Source organism: Pipra filicauda, unplaced genomic scaffold (genome assembly GCF_003945595.2).
Source record: "Pipra filicauda isolate LSUMZ 115617 unplaced genomic scaffold, ASM394559v2 scaffold9_size5747161_pilon, whole genome shotgun sequence".
NCBI lineage: Eukaryota > Metazoa > Chordata > Aves > Passeriformes > Pipridae > Pipra > Pipra filicauda.
Genome location: NW_024105198.1, coordinates 5457403 through 5476793, shown reverse-complemented (window position 1 = coordinate 5476793; position 19391 = coordinate 5457403). Strand labels below are relative to the sequence as shown.

Here is a 19391-nt window from a genome sequence, read left to right as displayed (position 1 = left end):
GTTTAATTACTTACGAAGGCGGCTGTTTCGGGAACCATGGCCTCTTAACATCCCACTCCTACAGACACCCTGTGTAAAGCAGGGCTGCTGCCAAGCTCACGCCAAAAGCAGAGGGAACCCTCTCACACACAGGCAAACATTCAGCCTCCAACAGCAGGTCACAGTTGTGGCTTTGTCTGTGGATGTCTGTAGGGGTGACAGCTCAGAAGCCAGGCTGCACCTTTCCGACTCACTGCAGACTGGACACCCCGACTTCTGCAGCCCTCACAGGAGGCTGCTGGGGCCAGTCATCTGGGATTGCCTTTGTCAAGAAATGACAGCCTTGCTCCCTCCTTGCAGTGAGAGTTGTGGCCAGAGGGATGCCTTTAAAACGGGAGAACATCTCACTCCTAGATGCATTTTGGAGCAAAAAAAAAAAAAAAGAAAAGCAATCTTAAAACCCTTTGCTTTTTAAAACTAGGATGATTTTGTACCTCTGCGTCTGTTTTTAAGTTATGGTTGCCAAGCTGACCAGAAGAGTTATCAGGGATTAAAGCATTGTGTCATTGTGACAGCAACAACCCAAAGACTACAGCCTTCAAAAGCAGGGATCTGTGCAACAACCAACACACAGGCCGGGCATGTAGGCAGGCATTCCAAGGAGCCTCAGGGAGACTCAAAGCCAAGTGAGAGATGAGAAGGCATCTGGGCCAGAGCTGTGACCACTCCTGTTCACCCAGCAGCAGATGAGCATTACAGCCAAAGACACTGCACTTGGGAGGGCTTGGTTTTGTGGAGCTGCTGGAAACTCTGCACGCCACCTGAACAGAAGAGTTACAGGTGGGCCTTGAGAGGGACAACTCTGGTGGAGAGCCTTCCCCATCAGAAATCCCTACATCCCAGTTTTAAGCAGCTGCCATTACTTTTTAATATTTTCTTGTCCCTGTATATGTGTCTGGAGAAACAACACCTCCCTACTGGATTCAATCAAGTTTCTCACATCAGCCCAATTTTCACAGATCATCTGGAGATGGAGTTAACTCCTGGTTTGGTGCTTTTTGAAGAGTTTATCCACTTGTCATCAGCTCCTCATGCTTGGCTCTACAAGGCTCTTGGTTAGCAGGAGAGGATCAGATAACTGTCCAGCAGCAACAGTTTCAAGAAAGGACAATGGGGGGACCAAATCACTTCAAATTATTGAGCAGAACTCTGCAAGAGAGGCTGTAGAAAAACCAAAATCCACAACTATACCAACAATCTGCCAAAACCATGTACTATAAACTCATTTTTACTTTGAATTGCCTTGACAAAGCTGCAAAATTATTTAAAAGAATATTGAAAACATGTTAATTTGCACATTTCTCATCTAGAAATACCTTTCTCACCCAACAGTTAACAAGTTGCGGGGAGGGGGAGGGAAGGCTTCTCACCTTTTTTCCTACATTTCACAGATTATCTCCAGTAATGCCAGACCCAGCAGGGAGTCTGAAGGTTTGGTCTTGACAGACGCTGGAACTGGGAAGAAAACAAGGTCCCACAGCAAAAAGCAAGCTCCTGCCTGATGCATGCCAAAAAAACAGCCTGGCAGTCAGGGACAATCCACAGTTGCTGAAATGATTTGCAAGATTTTTTTGCCAGGGCGCAAAGTATTTCCCATAGCAAGACTTCTGTATTTCTTGGTGGCTTCAAATTCAGGGAGATGCTTTTTATTTCAAATCCCAACGTCCAAAATTACTAAACACGGAGGGTGGGGACAAAAATTATTTTAGTTCTTTTGATATATGCATTATATAATTTTGATATAAGCATTTTGGATAAGACAAAGCAGAGGGACCTTTCTCACACAGACATCCCAGGAAGATGCACTGGTCTTGCTTCGCAAGTCACCACGATGTCCCGTAAATCCAACCACCACCTTTTGCTTTCAGGAATCAGCTGTGTTCCCTGCCAAATTACAGCCCCATGACACCTCCCTGCCTTGGGAGTCCTCTGCTAGCTCTGGTCCCTGGAGCCAGCCATGACATTATCTGGCTCGTTGCAGAGCTCCAGGGTTTTTTATTAGCCCACACGAAAAAGCTGGAAACGTTAACACAACACGCGCACAGCAGCTAAGCAAGCCCTGCAGGACCACGGGGACCAGCATGCTGAATGCCAGTACAAAACAGGAAACTAAAGCAGGCAGGAAAGTCCATAATATTTGGATTGTCAACTGAGAAATCCCACCCAGCAGCAGTCCAAGCCCTCCTGCAGGCACAGGGTACTCCAGGAGCCCAGCATCCGCCAACCACCCATCTCACCCCTGCCCACAATCCTTCCCCATACTCAGGAATGGGGTCAGCTCTTCAGGTCCACCTTATCCAGCCCAAGGGAGACCCTGCACATCCCCACACAGGATTTGGCCTGCAGTCATAAACTGTGAGATTAATCAAGTGGGTGTAGGGATGTGAGAAGGGGATGGGAAACATTCGTAACTGCTTCTAAATTAATTGCCATTATTGTTATTTGATTTGCTAAACTCTCCGGGGTTAGATTTTATTTTAGAAAACTATGAACATATCAGATTAATCAACTTAAAATAAATGGGCTTGATTTATTTATTTCTGCTGTATCTACTCCTCTTTAAGCTTGGCAAGTCACTGCATTCTTTCCATCCTGTGAAAAGAAAAAGAGCAGGGGCTTTGCTTTATTATTATTTTAAAGCAACCTCTATGAAGCTTAGCAGTTCCATGAGTTTAAATCATGGCAGAGGTATGTTGTGAAGGAGGACAAGTGCAAGGCTGGAGCTGGTTTCCATATGTTGCAGATGCTGGCTTTGCACTGGGAGCCCACCAGCAGAGTCACACCACACAGCCCAAGGAAATCAGATCTATTCCCCAATACTTTACACATCCAGAGAGTTGAAAAAGACACCCTACCAGATTTCAACAGGGACCATCCCAGGGGCACACACCCTGTCCAGCCACACTTCTTGCAGAAAGTCCTGCCAGAGAGGGAGAAGTTTAATCTCCTCTAGCCAGATTGCACTGTTCCTGAATCCTCTGGAAGTTGGGTCAGCATCCTTCCCCCCTCCTAATCCCCTGCCCTCAGCTTTAGCAATGCAGCAATGCCTCTGCCAGCAAACTAAAAAGAAAAGCCCTCACATATATTATGCTGAAGAATATTAATCTCGTGTTCCACAGAATATTAAGTGGATTACATCTGCAGCCTCCAAGGAGAAAAACGTTGATTTCCATGTATCTTGTGCTATTATTCACCCCTATTAGTTTTTCTACCAGCCTAACGTTAGTCATGACAATTTCCTGTTAATCAGTGCAGAGCTCAACTGGCTCAACAGACCAAGCAACGAGAGCAAGTGTGACCTCTCTGTGGGCACAAGGAAGATCAGACCACTGTGGCACTGTTGATTCACAAGACAACATTCAAGGTGAAAAACAACGTCAGCTTCTTTTTTTTTTTTTTTGATGACTTCCTGGTATGATTGCCCCTGAACATTAACATCCCTTTGTAAAGGTAAGAGAATAGCACAGATCCTTCAAAGGAAAATTGCTGACATCACTTGAAACTCGCCCTTAATTGAGATATAGCATGAAGAGATGGACATTTCTGGCCTGGAAAAAATGGTGAGGAGGGGACTCAACAAAAACTTGAGGTTCCTGTTCTCATACCCACGGGCACTGCAGCCACCAACAGCACCTTCCCTAAACACCCCCTCCAGCTCAGGAAACCCAGCCCTTCACTGGGTAACCATTCAAACTATTGCAAAGTGCCACCAGCTGACTTTACTAGAGTTTTACACTTTCTTTGCAGAGGTGTTAATGACTCTAAAAAAGCACAAGACTCGAATAAGCAGCTTTAATACCATTTAAATGCTTACGATTAGGAGAAACTGAGAGAGCCTGCAAGGGCCAGACTCTCAGAGGGCGGCACATCCATTGAAGCTGCTGCTCATGTGAGAGGAGTGTAAATTACTCAGCATGGAGTAAGCAAGATCAAAGCCACTCCAAAAGGATTCAACCCACTGACAGCCATGCAAACTCAGCCCAAGCTTTTCTGAATATTTCACAAGCAGGCTGATGAGTTTAAAAGGCCAAAAGGGGTGTTTTGATGATGCTGCACAAAGCAAGGAAGGAAACAAAATCTCAGGACATATGTTTCTCTCTAGACACGTTACACGACCAAGAACTCAGCTCCAGCTTGATACATGGAGACATTCATACTTTCTGTTGACATCCTGCTGGTCTGTGCAGGGAAGAGGCACACAGCTTTTCAGCTGTAATTCCCAGGCTCCCTCCCCTTTTTTATAGGTCTTACAGTAATTTCAATTCTACACAATAAACATCAGAACTGATAAGAAAATCCTTATCAGATGAAGTAACTTACAGCTTCCCACATGGGCAAGACAGAGAGCTAATGGCTAGAAAAACAGATAAGGGTGCTCACAACCAGGAATCAAATCCACATATTCCAGCAACAATACACCGTCTCTGAAAGTAAAATAAACAGTACAACGAACTCTGCAAGGCCACCCTAAATCCTCAGAGAGCATCACCTCACCCCAGCTAGCAGACCCAGCTGGCCCATCACCATCTCTGCTGGTCAGAAGGAAGGCAGCTGCTGCCGTTTTATTATAAGCCAACTGCAGCGTGTGCCCAGCTGAGCTCCAGTCCACCTCACAGCCCCAGGCTACAGCAAGGAAGATAAATTACTGCAAAACCAAGAGTCTTCTGCAATTCTTCCCTCCTCTGAAGACCTGATGTATTGAAAAGGAATAATTCACTACGCAGGGACACCATTTCAGCTATCAATTTCCCCAGACTCAAAGCGCTCTAAAGACAGGATGGACTTTTTGTTTGGGGTAACACCGACTACCATGATACTGCAAACCCTTCAGCATCTATCCCGAGGCCCAAACAAACTCCAGTGCTCCATCTCATCCCTGCCAGAGATCCAGATTCTTCAGTAATATTCAAACTCATGGCAAGCTGCTGGCAGCACAGTTGCACCTTGGGTTCCCCATATCACTTCGTCTAAACCAGAGACACAGGATGTGATCCTCACCACTGAGTCTTTCCGAGAGCTCTAATCTAATGGGTATTATCTCTCCATCTGCTTCATCTCCTGAAAATTGACGCCTGCAAGTTATTACCCTTCCCTCATGTCCCAAACATCACTGTATTGGCAAGTATACAAGAAAAGCATTTATCCAGAGGAATTTGCTCATCAAGCCTTGCAGACACTAAAACCACAGGTTATCTAATCTTAGGAGAGCATAGTTCAATGGCTACAGCACAGGATGAGGGGCCAAAGGGTTTGACTTCTACTCTCAGCTCTGCCAGAGCTGCGTGAGGGAGTCTAGGGAAGATGCTTGACCCCTCCTCACCTTGATTTCCCCTGCTAGAGCTCCTTTCCTCACAGGGGATCTTATCTACAAAGTCCTCATTAGCATGTGAAAAGAGTTACCAATCTCCGGATGTGTTTGTAAAGCAAAGTCTGAAGGAGTGGAGAAGCAACACTGGCCAGGGATCCTGGAGACACATCCTCTTCAGTGCTCAACAGGCTGAGCACACTGCACTCCACATCTGTGCTTAGAGGAACATTTGAATCCTTTCCCTCTACTGGGAAAGGAAACCCCAGCAATTTCCTTTTTCTTGAGAAAACTCAGAGGAAAGATTAAATTCCATGCCTCTATAAGTCAAGGAAATCACGTGAGATTCTTCCCATGAAGTTCTGAGAGAACCCCACCACCTCTAGTCAGTCACCTGCAGAACTACCCCACAGGCTACCCTGACACAGAACAGGATAACCCTCCCAGGCATAACCCTTGCTCTGGATGCCAATGAGTGGCAGAACCAGACTGATCAGAAGAAGAACTAGAAGTCTGCTCTCACTGTCCAGCACAATCTGGAAGAGGAGGTGAGGAAAATCCAGACCCAGCACAGATGCTCCCACAGGTATGACCAGAGCCTCACTACCAGGGTCTTGCTTACAGCTCAACTCCTGCTGGGGTACAGAAAGGGCTTTTTTGGTATTAAACAGAAACTCCTAGATGAAAACCAACTGATTATCAACAAGTAAGCTAATATTTCAGTTCTGTTGCAGAGGATGTAGAATTACCCCACTGGGCCTGTTCCCATCTTTCCCAGTTGCCTCAGTTAACCTTGAAGGCAGATCACATCAACCACACCAGTGCCAGCAACCAGCTGGGACTGCTCCAGTTCAGCATGACCTTTGCCCCTAAGATACATCCACAAACTTCCTGCTTCCTCCCAAGTGGCAAAAGACAGTGCAGTGTCCACCCTGGTCAAGCCACATGGAACAGAAAGGTCTCAGAGCAGCAGCTGGCTCAAGAACTTGAAGAAAAAATAAAAAAGGCTCACTCTTTTTAAGCAAAAAATGTCCTATTGTTCCACAACTAATAGAAAGCAGAAGAGGTTTTTATGGACTTACTGAGAAACGAGGGTGAGCATTAGAAAGCACATTTTGGTATTTCATGATCACAAGGTGAGCTGCTTGCATAACACTGACAAAGAACATGAATGCTGATATCACAAGGCAGTTATGAAACTTGGGGTTTAAATGCTGAATAACAATAACACAGCAATTAAGTCTCATAAGTGATTTTTTTCCTTCCTTTTTTCTCCTTAATTGCTAAGGCTGGTTTCCCAAAGATTGGTAGATGCTGCAACCTCCAACTGTGGTATGACTGTCCTCTCTGAGGAGGTGCACACGTGAGGGATGCTCTCTGCTCCCACCTTCTCACAGCACCAGGGATCCATCCTACCCTGCAGCCTCACCACCAGTCACATCCCTTTTTCAAACCTACCCCAGGGGAGGCTTCAAGCTCACAGCAAGAGACAGGCTGTGACCCTGTGAGGAGCAGAATGAGGGAATAAACCCGAATAACTGCATTCTGTGAGTTAACTGCTGAACCCCCAAGAAGCTCCTCAGTCTTCCTCCCTGATGGTTTTTGACACAAGCACATGCTCTTGTGAATTGCTCCAGTGTGACCAGGGCACACCACCTCCCCTACAAGAAGCATAATACAGAGCAGCAAAACGCCATGAAAATCAAGGGCAAATGAACACAGAAGACAGTCCCTCCCCCTAACACCACTTCTATTTTTAGGCAGCCATATTAGCTTGGAGCAGTTTTACTCGTTTCTGATAATGAGCAGAGCTCTTGCATCTTCTCTCGAGGACGCTTCCTCCGTGCAGGCACTTTGCTTTACACCACAGCACGGAAGAGGTCACGTCAGCCGGCGAAAGCAAACCCACAATTTACTGTGAAAGGGCCTTGGGAAAGCAACTTCAGCTTTGAACTTATGCCCCTTCTCCTCTGTCAACCACACTGCTCCCTTTATTAAGCGGTACAGCCCGTCCACCTACAAGGTGTCCCCGCCTTTCAGTCACATGATACAGCCTTTGCCTATTCAAACCTGTAATGCTTTTACTCCACCCGACCCAGCTGGGATCCAGCTGCTCGGTGAAAACCAACAGCTCTGGTTTGCTTTATCAAAGAGCAAAACCCCTCCTTAGTGTGGGTCCCCTGCTGAAGGTGACAAGGACGGCCAGGGGCATGACGAGAGCTACCAAGAGCTGCCACAGTGGCAGGACCACTGGGTTAAAGTGGGAACTTGCTAAAGAATAGGATGATAATCATCAAGATAAAATGAAGATATGTACAAGATCTGTGTCCCACAGCACTGGCAGGTTCTTTTCAGGAAGTGATGTTCCTCTGACCCTCAGAGAGCTATTCCTAACTACACACCAATTTTCTGCAATGCAACCACTCGTACATTCAATGTCCTTTAGTTGCTTCAGACTGCCTTGACAGGAATATCTGTCCTTCAAGTCCATCCCTTCTCATCTCTTCAAGCATCAACCTTCCTCCACAGCCCTTCACCACTACCCTCCTCTCTCTTCATGCCCACACTGGTGCTGCATAAGGCAGTGGGATCTGTCAGTCCTGTCTGGACTGCCAACAGGCAAAGTCCAGAGGGCAAGAGACACCTTGGTACAGGTGGCAGAGATGAGAGGCAGTGGAGGTAGGCAGCTTCTCATCCAGAAAATGAAAGTGTGGCAGCCCAGGGGTCTCTGGCTGTTGTGGTGCATCACTTGGGGGAAGAGGGAAGACAAGACCTCACATATTTATCACCTTTTTTTTTTCCTGAATTTTCAATAAACTACTTGAAGATATTTGCCTTTGGGATTATGAACTTTCAGGAAGGCCTTTTTCCATGCTTCTCTACAATTATGAGATCTAGGGAAAAATATTCCTCTCTCAAGTTAATTACTTGTGTCAGCACTTCAGAGGATTTCACGACCGCAGACAAAATCATCAGGCTTTTGACAAGTGAGAAAGCCTTCCCCATGAGCAAGGTGCCCCTCTGCAACGTGAAAGGGCACCAAGCCACAGGCTGAGCCCAGGAGCCAGTCACTTCTTGATGAGTTCCTGCCCCTGTTCATGGGCACCTTCACACCAGCTCTCACTTTCTTCTGTGGATTGTGAAATCTCATTTATAGAGGAAAAGTACTAGTTCAATAAGAGGAAGCATTTAAGACAGGTAGTAGATGATTAACAAGTGAGTCCTCAAGTGAATTGCTGCAGGAGCACCACTGGTTCCTTAAGGCCATAAAAAACTTCTCGTCCTGCACCCACTTGGCAGACGTCAGAGGAGCTCATGGAGGGACAGTGTCTGGCAAACCCCTGCTGCAGGGGCTGACACAGCCACAGACTATAGCTCTTCACCTCCCCCCCAGGCCCCAGACTTTTAACTGTAAGTGTCCAACCCAGGGTTCCTTATCATGGGTATTTCAGGAGGGGATTCCCACAGAGGATCCTGTTCCTACCTTCCTGTTCTGCCAGCAGCCAGGTTGCCCTAAGGACCTCCCTCCCCATGCTGAGATCACAGCCTTTGCAGAGGTGGCCATGGTTTTCCAGGCCCACTGCACAGCTGAGCACCCACCCACCTCCCTCCCACCAGCAGGCACTTGCCCTCCAGCCAGCTGAGCCATCTGGCAGGAAGGAGAGTTATCAGGGTCCCCACCCTTGGGCAACATCACGTCAAGGCAGCAAGCTGGGGAGGAGAGGTACAGAGTGTTGTGTGGCTCTTTTAAACCAAGGCCAAAGAAGAAGTAGCATTTTTGCTCAGAGCCTTTGCCTTTTCATGCTGGAGTCTCACAGAGCCAAGTAAAGGTGCTTCAGTGCTCTTAAGTATCAGCTGCTTTTAGGCAATAATACCCTGAACATCCTTCTTCATCCTGGCTTTTATAGCACACCGTGAAGAAGTTACAGGGATTTGGCACTTTCTCTTTACCAGGTCATCACTAACAAGTGACTCATATTATATTGCAAGTGTGAGTCATCTTGGCAGAGGTCACAATCCTAAGCGACAACTACTCTTCAATTATTTCCTTCGAGTTGAATTAAAGGTATATTGTTGTGCTAATTTTACATCTGTTCCATCCCATCTTTCCTTCCACTGTCTCCAGAGCAACCTGGGATTTCAGCTCATGGTCCAAACCACCTCTGGAAGAGCTCTTTCACCACAGTGTAGTTACAGGTTGTCACAAAACATCGACAAGCCAATGGGAGGTGTTCTGGATGAGCTTCCAGTTATGGCATTTAATAGCTAAAGGAGCTCCCCATCCATCACTTCTCCCACTGCTGCTCCACAGGGACAATGAGCTGCTGTCCCTGCCATCTTCCCGCCCTGTTGATGCTTTATTGTAGCAATTGCTCAAGGATCCGGGGCTTGCCCAGAGCTCAAACACAACCACCTTCAGGCTGACACATCACATCGTTGCCTCCACGAGCAGGGGCAAAGCTCAACAAGCAAAATCACTTTGAACTATGCCCAGCATCACATGAATATTGAAGAAATTATCACAAGCCATGAACAGGGCTGGTATAAAGAGGGGCATTTTCCATTTGCTAGCCAAGCAGCCCCACATTTCAACAGGACTTCAGCTTCTCCTCTCCACTCCCCTTCTCTCACCCCACACACAACATCAAGCTCATCACACCCATCACAGCTCCCCAGCCAGTGAACCAGAACAGACAGCATCCTTGCCAGGGCAGGGCACAGTCACTGCAGGACACTTGGCTCAGGGGACACGGTTTTGCCCATTAGAAAACACAGCCATTACCAGGCTGGTCACCAGTGGAGCACTCTGTTTACATTACAGCAGTCAAACACAGTCACACTGGCTGCGATGATCACTTTGGAGAGCATTTGTAAACTGCTCTCACTACTGGAATCCCATTTAGCTATTACAGCCTCTTCAGCCACACTAACACACCGATCCCCACAGAATAGCAATGGGAAGAGCGGAGTCATCACACTATTTACTGAAGCTAATCAATACATAAAGGTTGAAGATTTATTGCACTGTAGACAGCCTGTCTGCATGGCCAGAAAACACATTTAAAGCCCTTTTCATTTTGTTGCTTTGGCCTCTGGTTTTTCTCCAAGAACAGCTTCCTGGCACACCCATCTTTCTTCCCTCCCAAAACGGTGACATCTGCAGGCAGACTAGAGAAGCCCCCTCACCCCAAACACCTACTCTGAGTTTTCAGTGGGAGGGTAAAACACAAACCCCACAAGTTTAAGGCCATTACACCTTCCCTTCCAGCCACATTTCATGTGCAGTAACAGGTCCATGGCTATTTTGGCATCTCCCATCAAAGTGAGTAGCTTGGAGAATTCTGGCCTGCATTTTGAAGAAGGTCTATGTGCCAGTGACAGGCACACAGGCTGTGCCAGTCATAGCTACACCATGCCTACTGTACTCAAGAGGGAACAGTTAGGTCCATGCTTATTTTTGTATACATTTATATATGTAAATATTTATATATAAATAAATAAATAAAAGAACTTTGTAAGTGCCCCACAAAGCCCACAGCAATATCTGACTTGCTGTGTTTTGGGGGTGACCGCCCACAGTGCTGAGATACCCCATGAGTATCATGACTAATGAGCCACAACTGAAGAGATTCACTGAGCTGCACCATCAATGCTCATTCTCTGTTTTCCTCTTGGCTCATGTTTTGGGGAGCAGAAGCAGTTAGGCTTAGTGTTCCTGGAGCACCAACATGAATTAGAACAATGAACAGCTACCAAGTAAACACTTTTTTTTTTGGTCATTATATCAGCTATATGACCCTCAGTGTAAAAGAATCAAAGAATGGTTTGGATTGGAATGGGCCTTAAAGTGCATCCCCTACCACAGGCAGGGATGCCACCCATCAGACCAGGTTGCTCAAAACCCTATCCAGGCTGGCCCTGAACACTTCCAGGGATGGGTCATCCACCATTTCTCTGGGCAATCTGTTCCATTGTCTCACCACCCTCTTAACCACATCTAAGAAAGATGGCAGTGAGGGAGGAGATCTGCACCTTCACTTCTGCCAGTTTATCTCAAAATCACACTAAGCTTTTATGCTTGTGTATGAAAGAGAAAGGAAGAGGCAAATATATTCTGATTTAAAGAGAGATTTCTATTGTTGCCTGGACATCAAACAGCAACCAATTAGTCCTGCGAGGATCTGACCCACAAATTATGAAAATAAATGCCTCTGAAGCTTTGATCTCTTGTATTTCTATAGCATGCTACAAAGGTTATTAGACACATTTATTAGATTCAAGCTGTGCGATCTTTTCCTCAGCAAATGCTCTACCACCTCCAATGCATCCTACAGTCACCATCCAGCAGATTAAGGGCATGGTCCCAAACAGTCACTTCTGTCATGCACTAAACACATGACTCAGCTGGCAGCAGGCTTTTTCCTGCTGAGTTTCAAAATTAGGAGAAAAGGGAATTTTTAAAAGGAAGTGCGGGGAAACTGTCAGCCACCTAAATTTTTTTTTTTGTTAGTTTATAAAGGAATATGCATCTGAGGCAAAAATCCCTGGCTTCTAAAGAGTGTTGCTTTCAGAACAACGAACTGTTCTAAAAGCACCACTAAAAGCAACGCTTTTTGCACCCCAAAATGCCACTGCTGGAGGGACCGAGCAAAAGCTGTAACAAAAGGTTCCGAGCACTGTGAAGCTGAAAACCACACGTGCACACACGTGAAGAGAAACACCCACCCTCGCTGCAGCAGCAGCGCTGAAAAACGAGAGGATGTTCCACTCACATTGCTAAGGCTTTACTCAGAAGAGCAACTCACTGCTCACAGCAGCTGCACAAACCAAGCAGCGCCTGCACTCGCCAGAGGCTACGGCTGTTTTCAGCCTGAGTGCACCCGTGGGAAGGATGGGACCGTGTCACCCGCTCAGGCCTCACTCGCTGACAGGAGGGTGGTGTTTGCACAAAGCTGTTAATATCTGACAGGGTTCCTGTGGCAGAGCAGAGTTGGTTCCCTGCAGCAGCAGCGAAGTGCTCACCTTCTGCTGCTCAGGGTAACTCAGTGCCTGAGCACGGGGCAGTAAACGCTGCTTGCTCACCTCGGATGGAAGGAGGAGGTGCTGGTATCCAATCTGGATACTCTTATGTTGCCCATCTGATTACCATCATCCATCATTTACTACCAACACACAACCTTGAACTTCTGCCAAGTGCAGCAGCAAATTAACATGGAAAAGCAACATTCTCGATCAAACGGAAAGGTTTTCTGATTTGCCATTACAAAATAAAATCAGGCGTGCAGAGAGTTATAACTGAGCGCCAACTCAACTTCTTATCAGTGTTTTCCAACCTTGGTGGCTTTTCCTCTCCTTTCACTAATGACCCATTGCAGGAGCTCCCCAGGGCTGGGGGAGCATCCTCATCCCACTGCAGGGAGGGGATGCTCGGCCCCTTGCAGGGCTGATCTAGAAACCATGGAGGAGTGCAGAGGGGGAGTATCCGTTTCTCAAGGACCATGCTCCTTAGACAATCCTCCTTTAGAAATCATAAACGATTTACATGGAAAACATCAAATCTCACTTACACAAATTGTTTTCCTGAGCCCGGAGCAGACAGCCCATCAGAGTCAATGTGCGCTCAGTTCAAAGTGAAACAACAGGACAGGAGGCGCGGACTGGGGAGAAGGAAATTAAACCCACTGGCCTTGTAAGTGGGAAATACCACCTCCCACTTCATGGAGTTATCAAAGACTGGTGTTTTTCAACCTGCAGCCTGTTTTAATGGCTGCGTGAAAAGTAACAAAGAAGGCACCTGAGCATCAGCAAATGGAAACCTCATCTGATGGAAGATGTACACTTCCTACAGGTGAGCAGAGCAGCCAGGACTAAAATGGACACCAGGAGGAAGAACAAGTCAGCCAAAGCCTCAGGAGAGCATTTCGCTCCATAACGCTCCAGGTCTCTTCTGCAGCTGGCAGCAAAGGCAAACAACATGTATGGTCCTCAGGTACCCCAGGGTGAGCGGCTGCCTTCAGGTGGTAGGTTCTGAACCCTCAACACCATCCTCCCACTCCAAGGCACAACAGTTTTTACCAATGCTGTTTCTCCACACCACACACCCTTTTGCCTGGTGGTAGCTTTTCACTGGGGGAAGCATGGGAAATCTAGCAGGATTCTCCCCCCTTCACATCTGAGGCATGAAGAAATGAGACAGGGATCAATACTCTGTCCTTGGTCTGCAGGTCAGAGGCAGAGAACTCCCACTGGTGTCTATAATTACCCTCGCAAAGGGTAAGGGTGCATTAGAAGGAGTCGGGCAAGGGTTTGCAGGAGCAGCTCAGAGCCCAAGCCCAAGAGGTGCTAGCAGCTTTTGTCTGACATGGCCCCACGTGAATGATGCCTTCCAAGGACACCTCTTCCACAGCTGGGTGATTCATTTCTGGAGATTTACATACAGATCAAATGCAAACCACTTCCCCCCTCACCCCACACAAACTGTACCACTACCTCTGTGCGCCTGGCAGATAAAAACTACCTTCACATAGCAAGGACAAAAACCTCCTCTAACTCCTCCTTCTTGAATGGATTAAAAATCAGATCCTTTATTTTAAATATGCACACCAATCAAATGCTCTTTGTTGTTTCAAACCTTGACTCAACAAAGTGCTTGCGCTCAAACTTCAGCCTGCTCAAGCATATGCTTTGCTATAAATTCACTCCAAAATATTAATTTTTATGGCTACCCAGCAGAGGAACACTAGTGAGAACAGAGAGACTCTCCATCCCTTTAAAAACACCATACGCTTTTGCGTTGTGGAAGAACTCCAAAGAAGAGGAAGAGTAACCACAGCACCTGTGCTGAAGGACACATGGAAAACTGCAGAAGAGAAGCATCTGGGCTGCACAACTCCAGAAGGCAGGGAAAAAACTAAAATCAACCCTACAGAGAAATCAGACAGAAGACAGGCCTGTTTCTGTTGTAACTTTTCACAAGCACACTCAAGAATAAACATGCATGTGTAGAGGATAAATGTTTGTACCACTATCAGCACTCCTGGCTCAAGGAATGGAAGCAAGATGCAGAAAAGAGGCTTAGAGTTGGACACTGCCATGCCTTTGGATGATTTAAACTAAAAGAGGAAAGATTTAGATTAGATGTTAGGAATAAATTATTTACTCAGAGGGTAGCAAGGCACTGCAACCCTGAGAAGCTGTGGCTGCCCCGTCCCTGGGAGTGTTCAAGGCTAGGTTGGATGGGGCTTGGAACAACCTGGTCTAGTGAAATGTGTCCCTGTCCATGGCAGGAGAGTTGGAATTAGATGAGCTCTAAGGTCCCTTTGAACCCAAACCATTCCATGATTCTATGGTTCAGAGACCAGTATTCTACTGCCAAGATTTTATGGTTAAAAACCTAAAAGGCTCAAAAACACACGAAATATGTGGACACTGTCATGGTCCATAACTTACACATGCACTGAATGACACTGGAATAGGACAGATGAAGTCCCTGATGGAAGACTCCTGAAAGTGTTTATCCCCAGCAATTGTGACCATATATATTTATTTGCTGAAGATCTGTCCCAAATTTTGCATGGTAGTATATCATGAAAAACATAGCACAGATAAGCTTTTCATGTCTTTTTTCATCTCCAGAAGTCATCCCTAGTCAAATTTGTTCCTCTTTCTATTTAGGAAGAAGGTGACCTTTACAAAAGCTGCCCAAATTCTGTTGAGCTTCAGAGTTTTTTTTAAAAGGTGCTGAAAGAAGAAAACTAACATAATGCTGCCAGGATAATGCTCCTAAGTGGTGCCTTGCAGTGCTTATCCCCCATTAAAACTTCTCCTAAATCTTTAATGATGCTGAAATATGCCATAAACTGACAAAGTTCTGGAAACAGGACAATGCCAGCATGTTTGTTTGAGTTTTGTGGGTTTTTAAACATGCCAGCTTTTATCTACACTTGACAGTGACCAACTAATGCAAACAAACGGCCACAAACTTCACTTCTATACAAAGCAAAGCTAAAGGAAGAGTAGTGACATTTTTGGGTTTCATCTAATTCTTCCCAGCAACAGCTAATACCCACTGGCTCCTTAATTCTGTGCTGTCTCCTCTCCAAGACTGAGCATTAAAGGCCAGGCTTTTCCAAAACAGCTAATGATTTTAGGATCCAGTTTCCAGAAAGTGCACAATCAGCACTTCGCTAGAGTAAATAACAAAAGCTTGGGTTTTGTTAATGAGTTCAAAACAAAATCAACATTCAGGTACATGAAGAAAACAATTACTTCTTCCCCAAAAAGGATCTTCTTAAAAAAATTCTCAGCCCTGTAGGAAACCTTCAGCCAAGCCGTACATCCCAGGTGAGCTTGGTGACCTATGCCCAGGATGAGCCCCTCATCTAGAAGACAAGGAGCAACTATGAGCAGAAGGGTTGCTGGCCCCAGGCCAGTGCCAACCTAGGGGTTATCAACTCCCTGAGAAAAGTTTTCCTTCCTGAGAGCTCTTATAACCTCCCACACACCTTGCAAAGCACTCCAGACAAACGCAGCTGTGGCAGCTACTGCAGAAGAGCCCAGTGCCACCACCGGCACATCAGCCAGAGGCCCGGCCCTGCAGATGGATGCAGCAGAGGAAAAGCTATTGACCTCAATATTTGAGAAGGATCAAGGCCACTGCCTTCAGCAAGAGATGACAGGCTCTCGCATTTGCTGAGACAAAAAAAAAAGACGGGGGGAAAAAAAGCCAAACCCAGCCCCATCTTTCTGCTCTCTCCTGTTGGGATCAGCTGTGCATTTAGCACCAGAGAGCACGGCACACTGCAGCCCTCCTCACGCTCATTCCCATTTTATGGCAAAAATCTGCTTCTCAAACATGCCTGTCAACAGCCTGTGCGAACCCCCGTGTTAATCATTATTCTGCTAATAACACTGCCAGGTCACCCGGCTATTAAACATGCTGAGTGGACTAGCAAAAATATCTCCTTGCCCATACAAAAGAACATTATAATGTAGTTTATCTTATCCCCTTGTCAGTATAATATGCAGCACTACCTGTTAAATGGCCTCATCACTTTAAATTACAGTTTTCTGCAACATTAACAATACTCATTACCAGCACCACCACCAGAACATCTCTGTTTCAAGAATCCTTCTGATGTCGAGGGTTTTACACTGCCCTTTCCTGGCACGCTCAGCCCTCTGCACCCACACAGGGACACCGGGTACCACGGCAGCAAGCACAGTGCACTGTGATGGATAGGAACATGTCAAGAAGGAGGCAGGAGCCGGCCTGAACTGAGCTTACTCGATGCATCAGGCCGTGCATTTTAATCAGAATTCAGCGCTTTGTTCCTGGCCCAGCCGCCAGCACGTCAAACAGATGCACTGCTGTGGTGGAGCCCAACTGCTTGGCCAAAATAAACTCCAGTGTGGCAAAAACAGGAGGTCCTGCTACCTCCTATGTCACCTTTCAGCCCAGCCCTACAAATCCCACCCCGTAAGCCAGCGGGGAAAGATAAGCTGAAATGAATGATGGTGTGCAAGGTTCTGCTCGTGCCACGCTCAGCCTTCAACAGCATATTGCTGTCCTGCAAATCCACCTCCCTCCCCTGGGACAGGGGTAGGGAAGCCAAAGCAAAGGACAGGGCAAACTGGCAGTCAAAGGTCCACCTTTCTTGCACACATTTGCTTATTGCTTATAAACCCCAGCCTCTTGGAACATTTCAGTGACTCAAACTTGGAGATAAGTGGCCTGAGCATTTCCTTTCCCCCCTGCTGGGAACAAATCATCCCCTTCGCCAGATTTTTGAGTCACTACCTGCTCCCAGCTTTTCACATTGCCCTCCCTCACCCCTTCAAACATGCAGACAGCACAAGAGCAACATCTCCTCCACCCAGACTCACCTACAAACCCGCAGCAATGTGACACTTCTTTTCTAATAAATAAAATTTTGCAAGGCTTGGGGAATTACTCCTCCCTGCCATGTTTTGTGCTCAGGCAGCAAATTTACTATTGATTTCTGATTCCAACCCCATGGAATGATTCATGCTTCGTGCCCTATCTGCTGAATTTATGACCTTTAACAATTATTCTAAGTGCTAGAAGAGCTTAGTTTAGAAGAAGATCTATTCCTTGGCAAATTAAGCTCCTATTCTTGTCTCGCTTGCAAACCACCCCATCCCTCATCATTTACAGTTAAGTGTCAGAGCAGGTCTCTCCCTCCCGAGAGGGGCAGAGGTCCAAGTGCCAGGAGCCCTGTGCTGCCAGACTGGCCACTTCTGGGCAGGGGGACCAGGCTGGACAGGGGGACGTGGTTTTGCACTCCCACCCTGCTGCTGGTCCTCTCGTTTCAGGTCCTCTTATTACCCTGAAATGCCAGCACAACTCTGCTGACAGACCAGGCACTGCCGGTGGGTCTCCGGGGGAGGTAGGGAATATACATTTCCTTCCAAAGTGAAAACAAAACCCTGACTGTATCTGGTGTGCATTGTTATTAAAAAGCCACAAACACAGGAAAAAAAAAAACCCTAAGCATGTGTGCATACAGTTTTAAAAAGAAATTTTACCCTAGTTCAAATGCACTTCCCAACACAGATATTAAAAAAAGAATATTAAAATAAAAAAACCATTTTCAGAGGGCGGGGAAGAAACGATACCCCTCCCCCACAAACGATACTGCTCTCTTGGATTAACTCCACTGGATTCAGGAACCTTTCTCCCAAGACACCTTCCACCTACAAGGGTAAATGAGCTCCAGGTCTGTTTTTAAGCTGGATGGGTCCCCCAGTCCAATCTCATCTACAGTGTGTATCGCTGAGCAATCATTTACACTATTAATCAACTAGAAACTCACCAGGAAGAAAGTAGGGCAAGTGAATAAAGATAGATTTCTCTTTTTTTTTTTCTTGCACTGAAGCAAATAATATTTCTAAAAATACACTTGTGCAAGTCTTCAGCGGATTCTGCTTAATTTTATTTATTTGTCTATGCCAGCAGGCTGCGAGAAGCAGCCTCGCTGTTGCCTCCCGCATAAACGCTGCTTCCCTCAATGACTCCCCGTGCTCGTTCCTTCCCAACGAGCTGTTCTTACGGCCAGAAGGATGGAGAAAGGGGGAAAAGGAAGAAAGTTACAGGAAAAAACGGACCGGGGGGACATCAGGCCACAGCCCACGCCGAGGCTGACACGTCTGACGAGTCTGACATTTCAAGGGTACACGCTGGGCTTCTTTTTCCAGGGGGGCGAGGAGGAGGCAGCACGCAGGGACACAGCGGGAGAGGGATGGAGACAGGCTGCGGGGCCCGGAGAGCGGGGGGAGTGCGGGCTCTGGGGCGCAGCCCCGCACCCCGGAGATGTCCGATCCCACCATTCCCGTGGGGGGCTCCGGGAGGGGGGACCGGCCCCGCGCCACCCGGTCCCCCGGCGCGGGGACCCGCCCGGGCGCGTTCCCGCAGCGCGGCGCGGGCGCACACACAGACACGCACACACCTGCCGTGCCCGCAGCCCTGCACGGCGCCTACATGCACACACATGTGTACACACACACACGTGTACACGCACACACACGTGCGGGCACACACATGTGTAGGTGCACACGCACACGCGGCGGCGGGCACGCACATGCACGCGCACACGGTTACCCACCCGCATTCACATACGTGCAGGCGCGCATCACACACACGGAACCCCACCGCCCCCCCACACCGGGGCACGGACGGAGGGATGGAGGGATGGAGGGATGGATGGCGGCGGTGCCTCTCCCGCATCCCCTCCCCGCGAGCCCCGGCCCTGCGCCTCACCCGCAGCGCCGAGAGGTCGATCTCGTCCAGGCTCCGCGCCGGGGAGTCGCTCGCCATGTTTCCGCCGCCGGCCAGGCGGCCCCGCCGCCACCGAGCGGGCAGTGGCGGCCGCCGCGGCGCTGGCGCTATTTAACGCCTCTCCTCATGCGGGGCGCCGGGGAAGGAGAAGCCGCCGCCGCCGCCCCTGCCCCTTCCGCCCGCAGCGGGGCTCGAGCTACGGGCGGCCAGGCAGGCAGGGCTCGCCGCGGGCTGCGCCGGGATGGCGGC

At 47.7% G+C, this 19391-nt stretch overlaps 1 protein-coding gene across 10 annotated transcripts in view; it reads right to left on the bottom strand.

Annotated features, from left to right (window-relative positions):
- The window catches only part of TNIK (TRAF2 and NCK interacting kinase), a 153032-nt gene extending 133641 nt beyond the window's left edge, over positions 1-19391 (bottom strand). For all 10 annotated transcript variants that reach the window (XM_027724610.2, XM_027724608.2, XM_027724616.2 and 7 more), the window contains exon 1: positions 19125-19391. In XM_027724610.2, coding sequence (XP_027580411.1) covers positions 19125-19181 — 57 coding nt within the window. In that variant the 5' untranslated portion in view covers positions 19182-19391. The remainder of the gene's footprint in view (positions 1-19124) is intronic.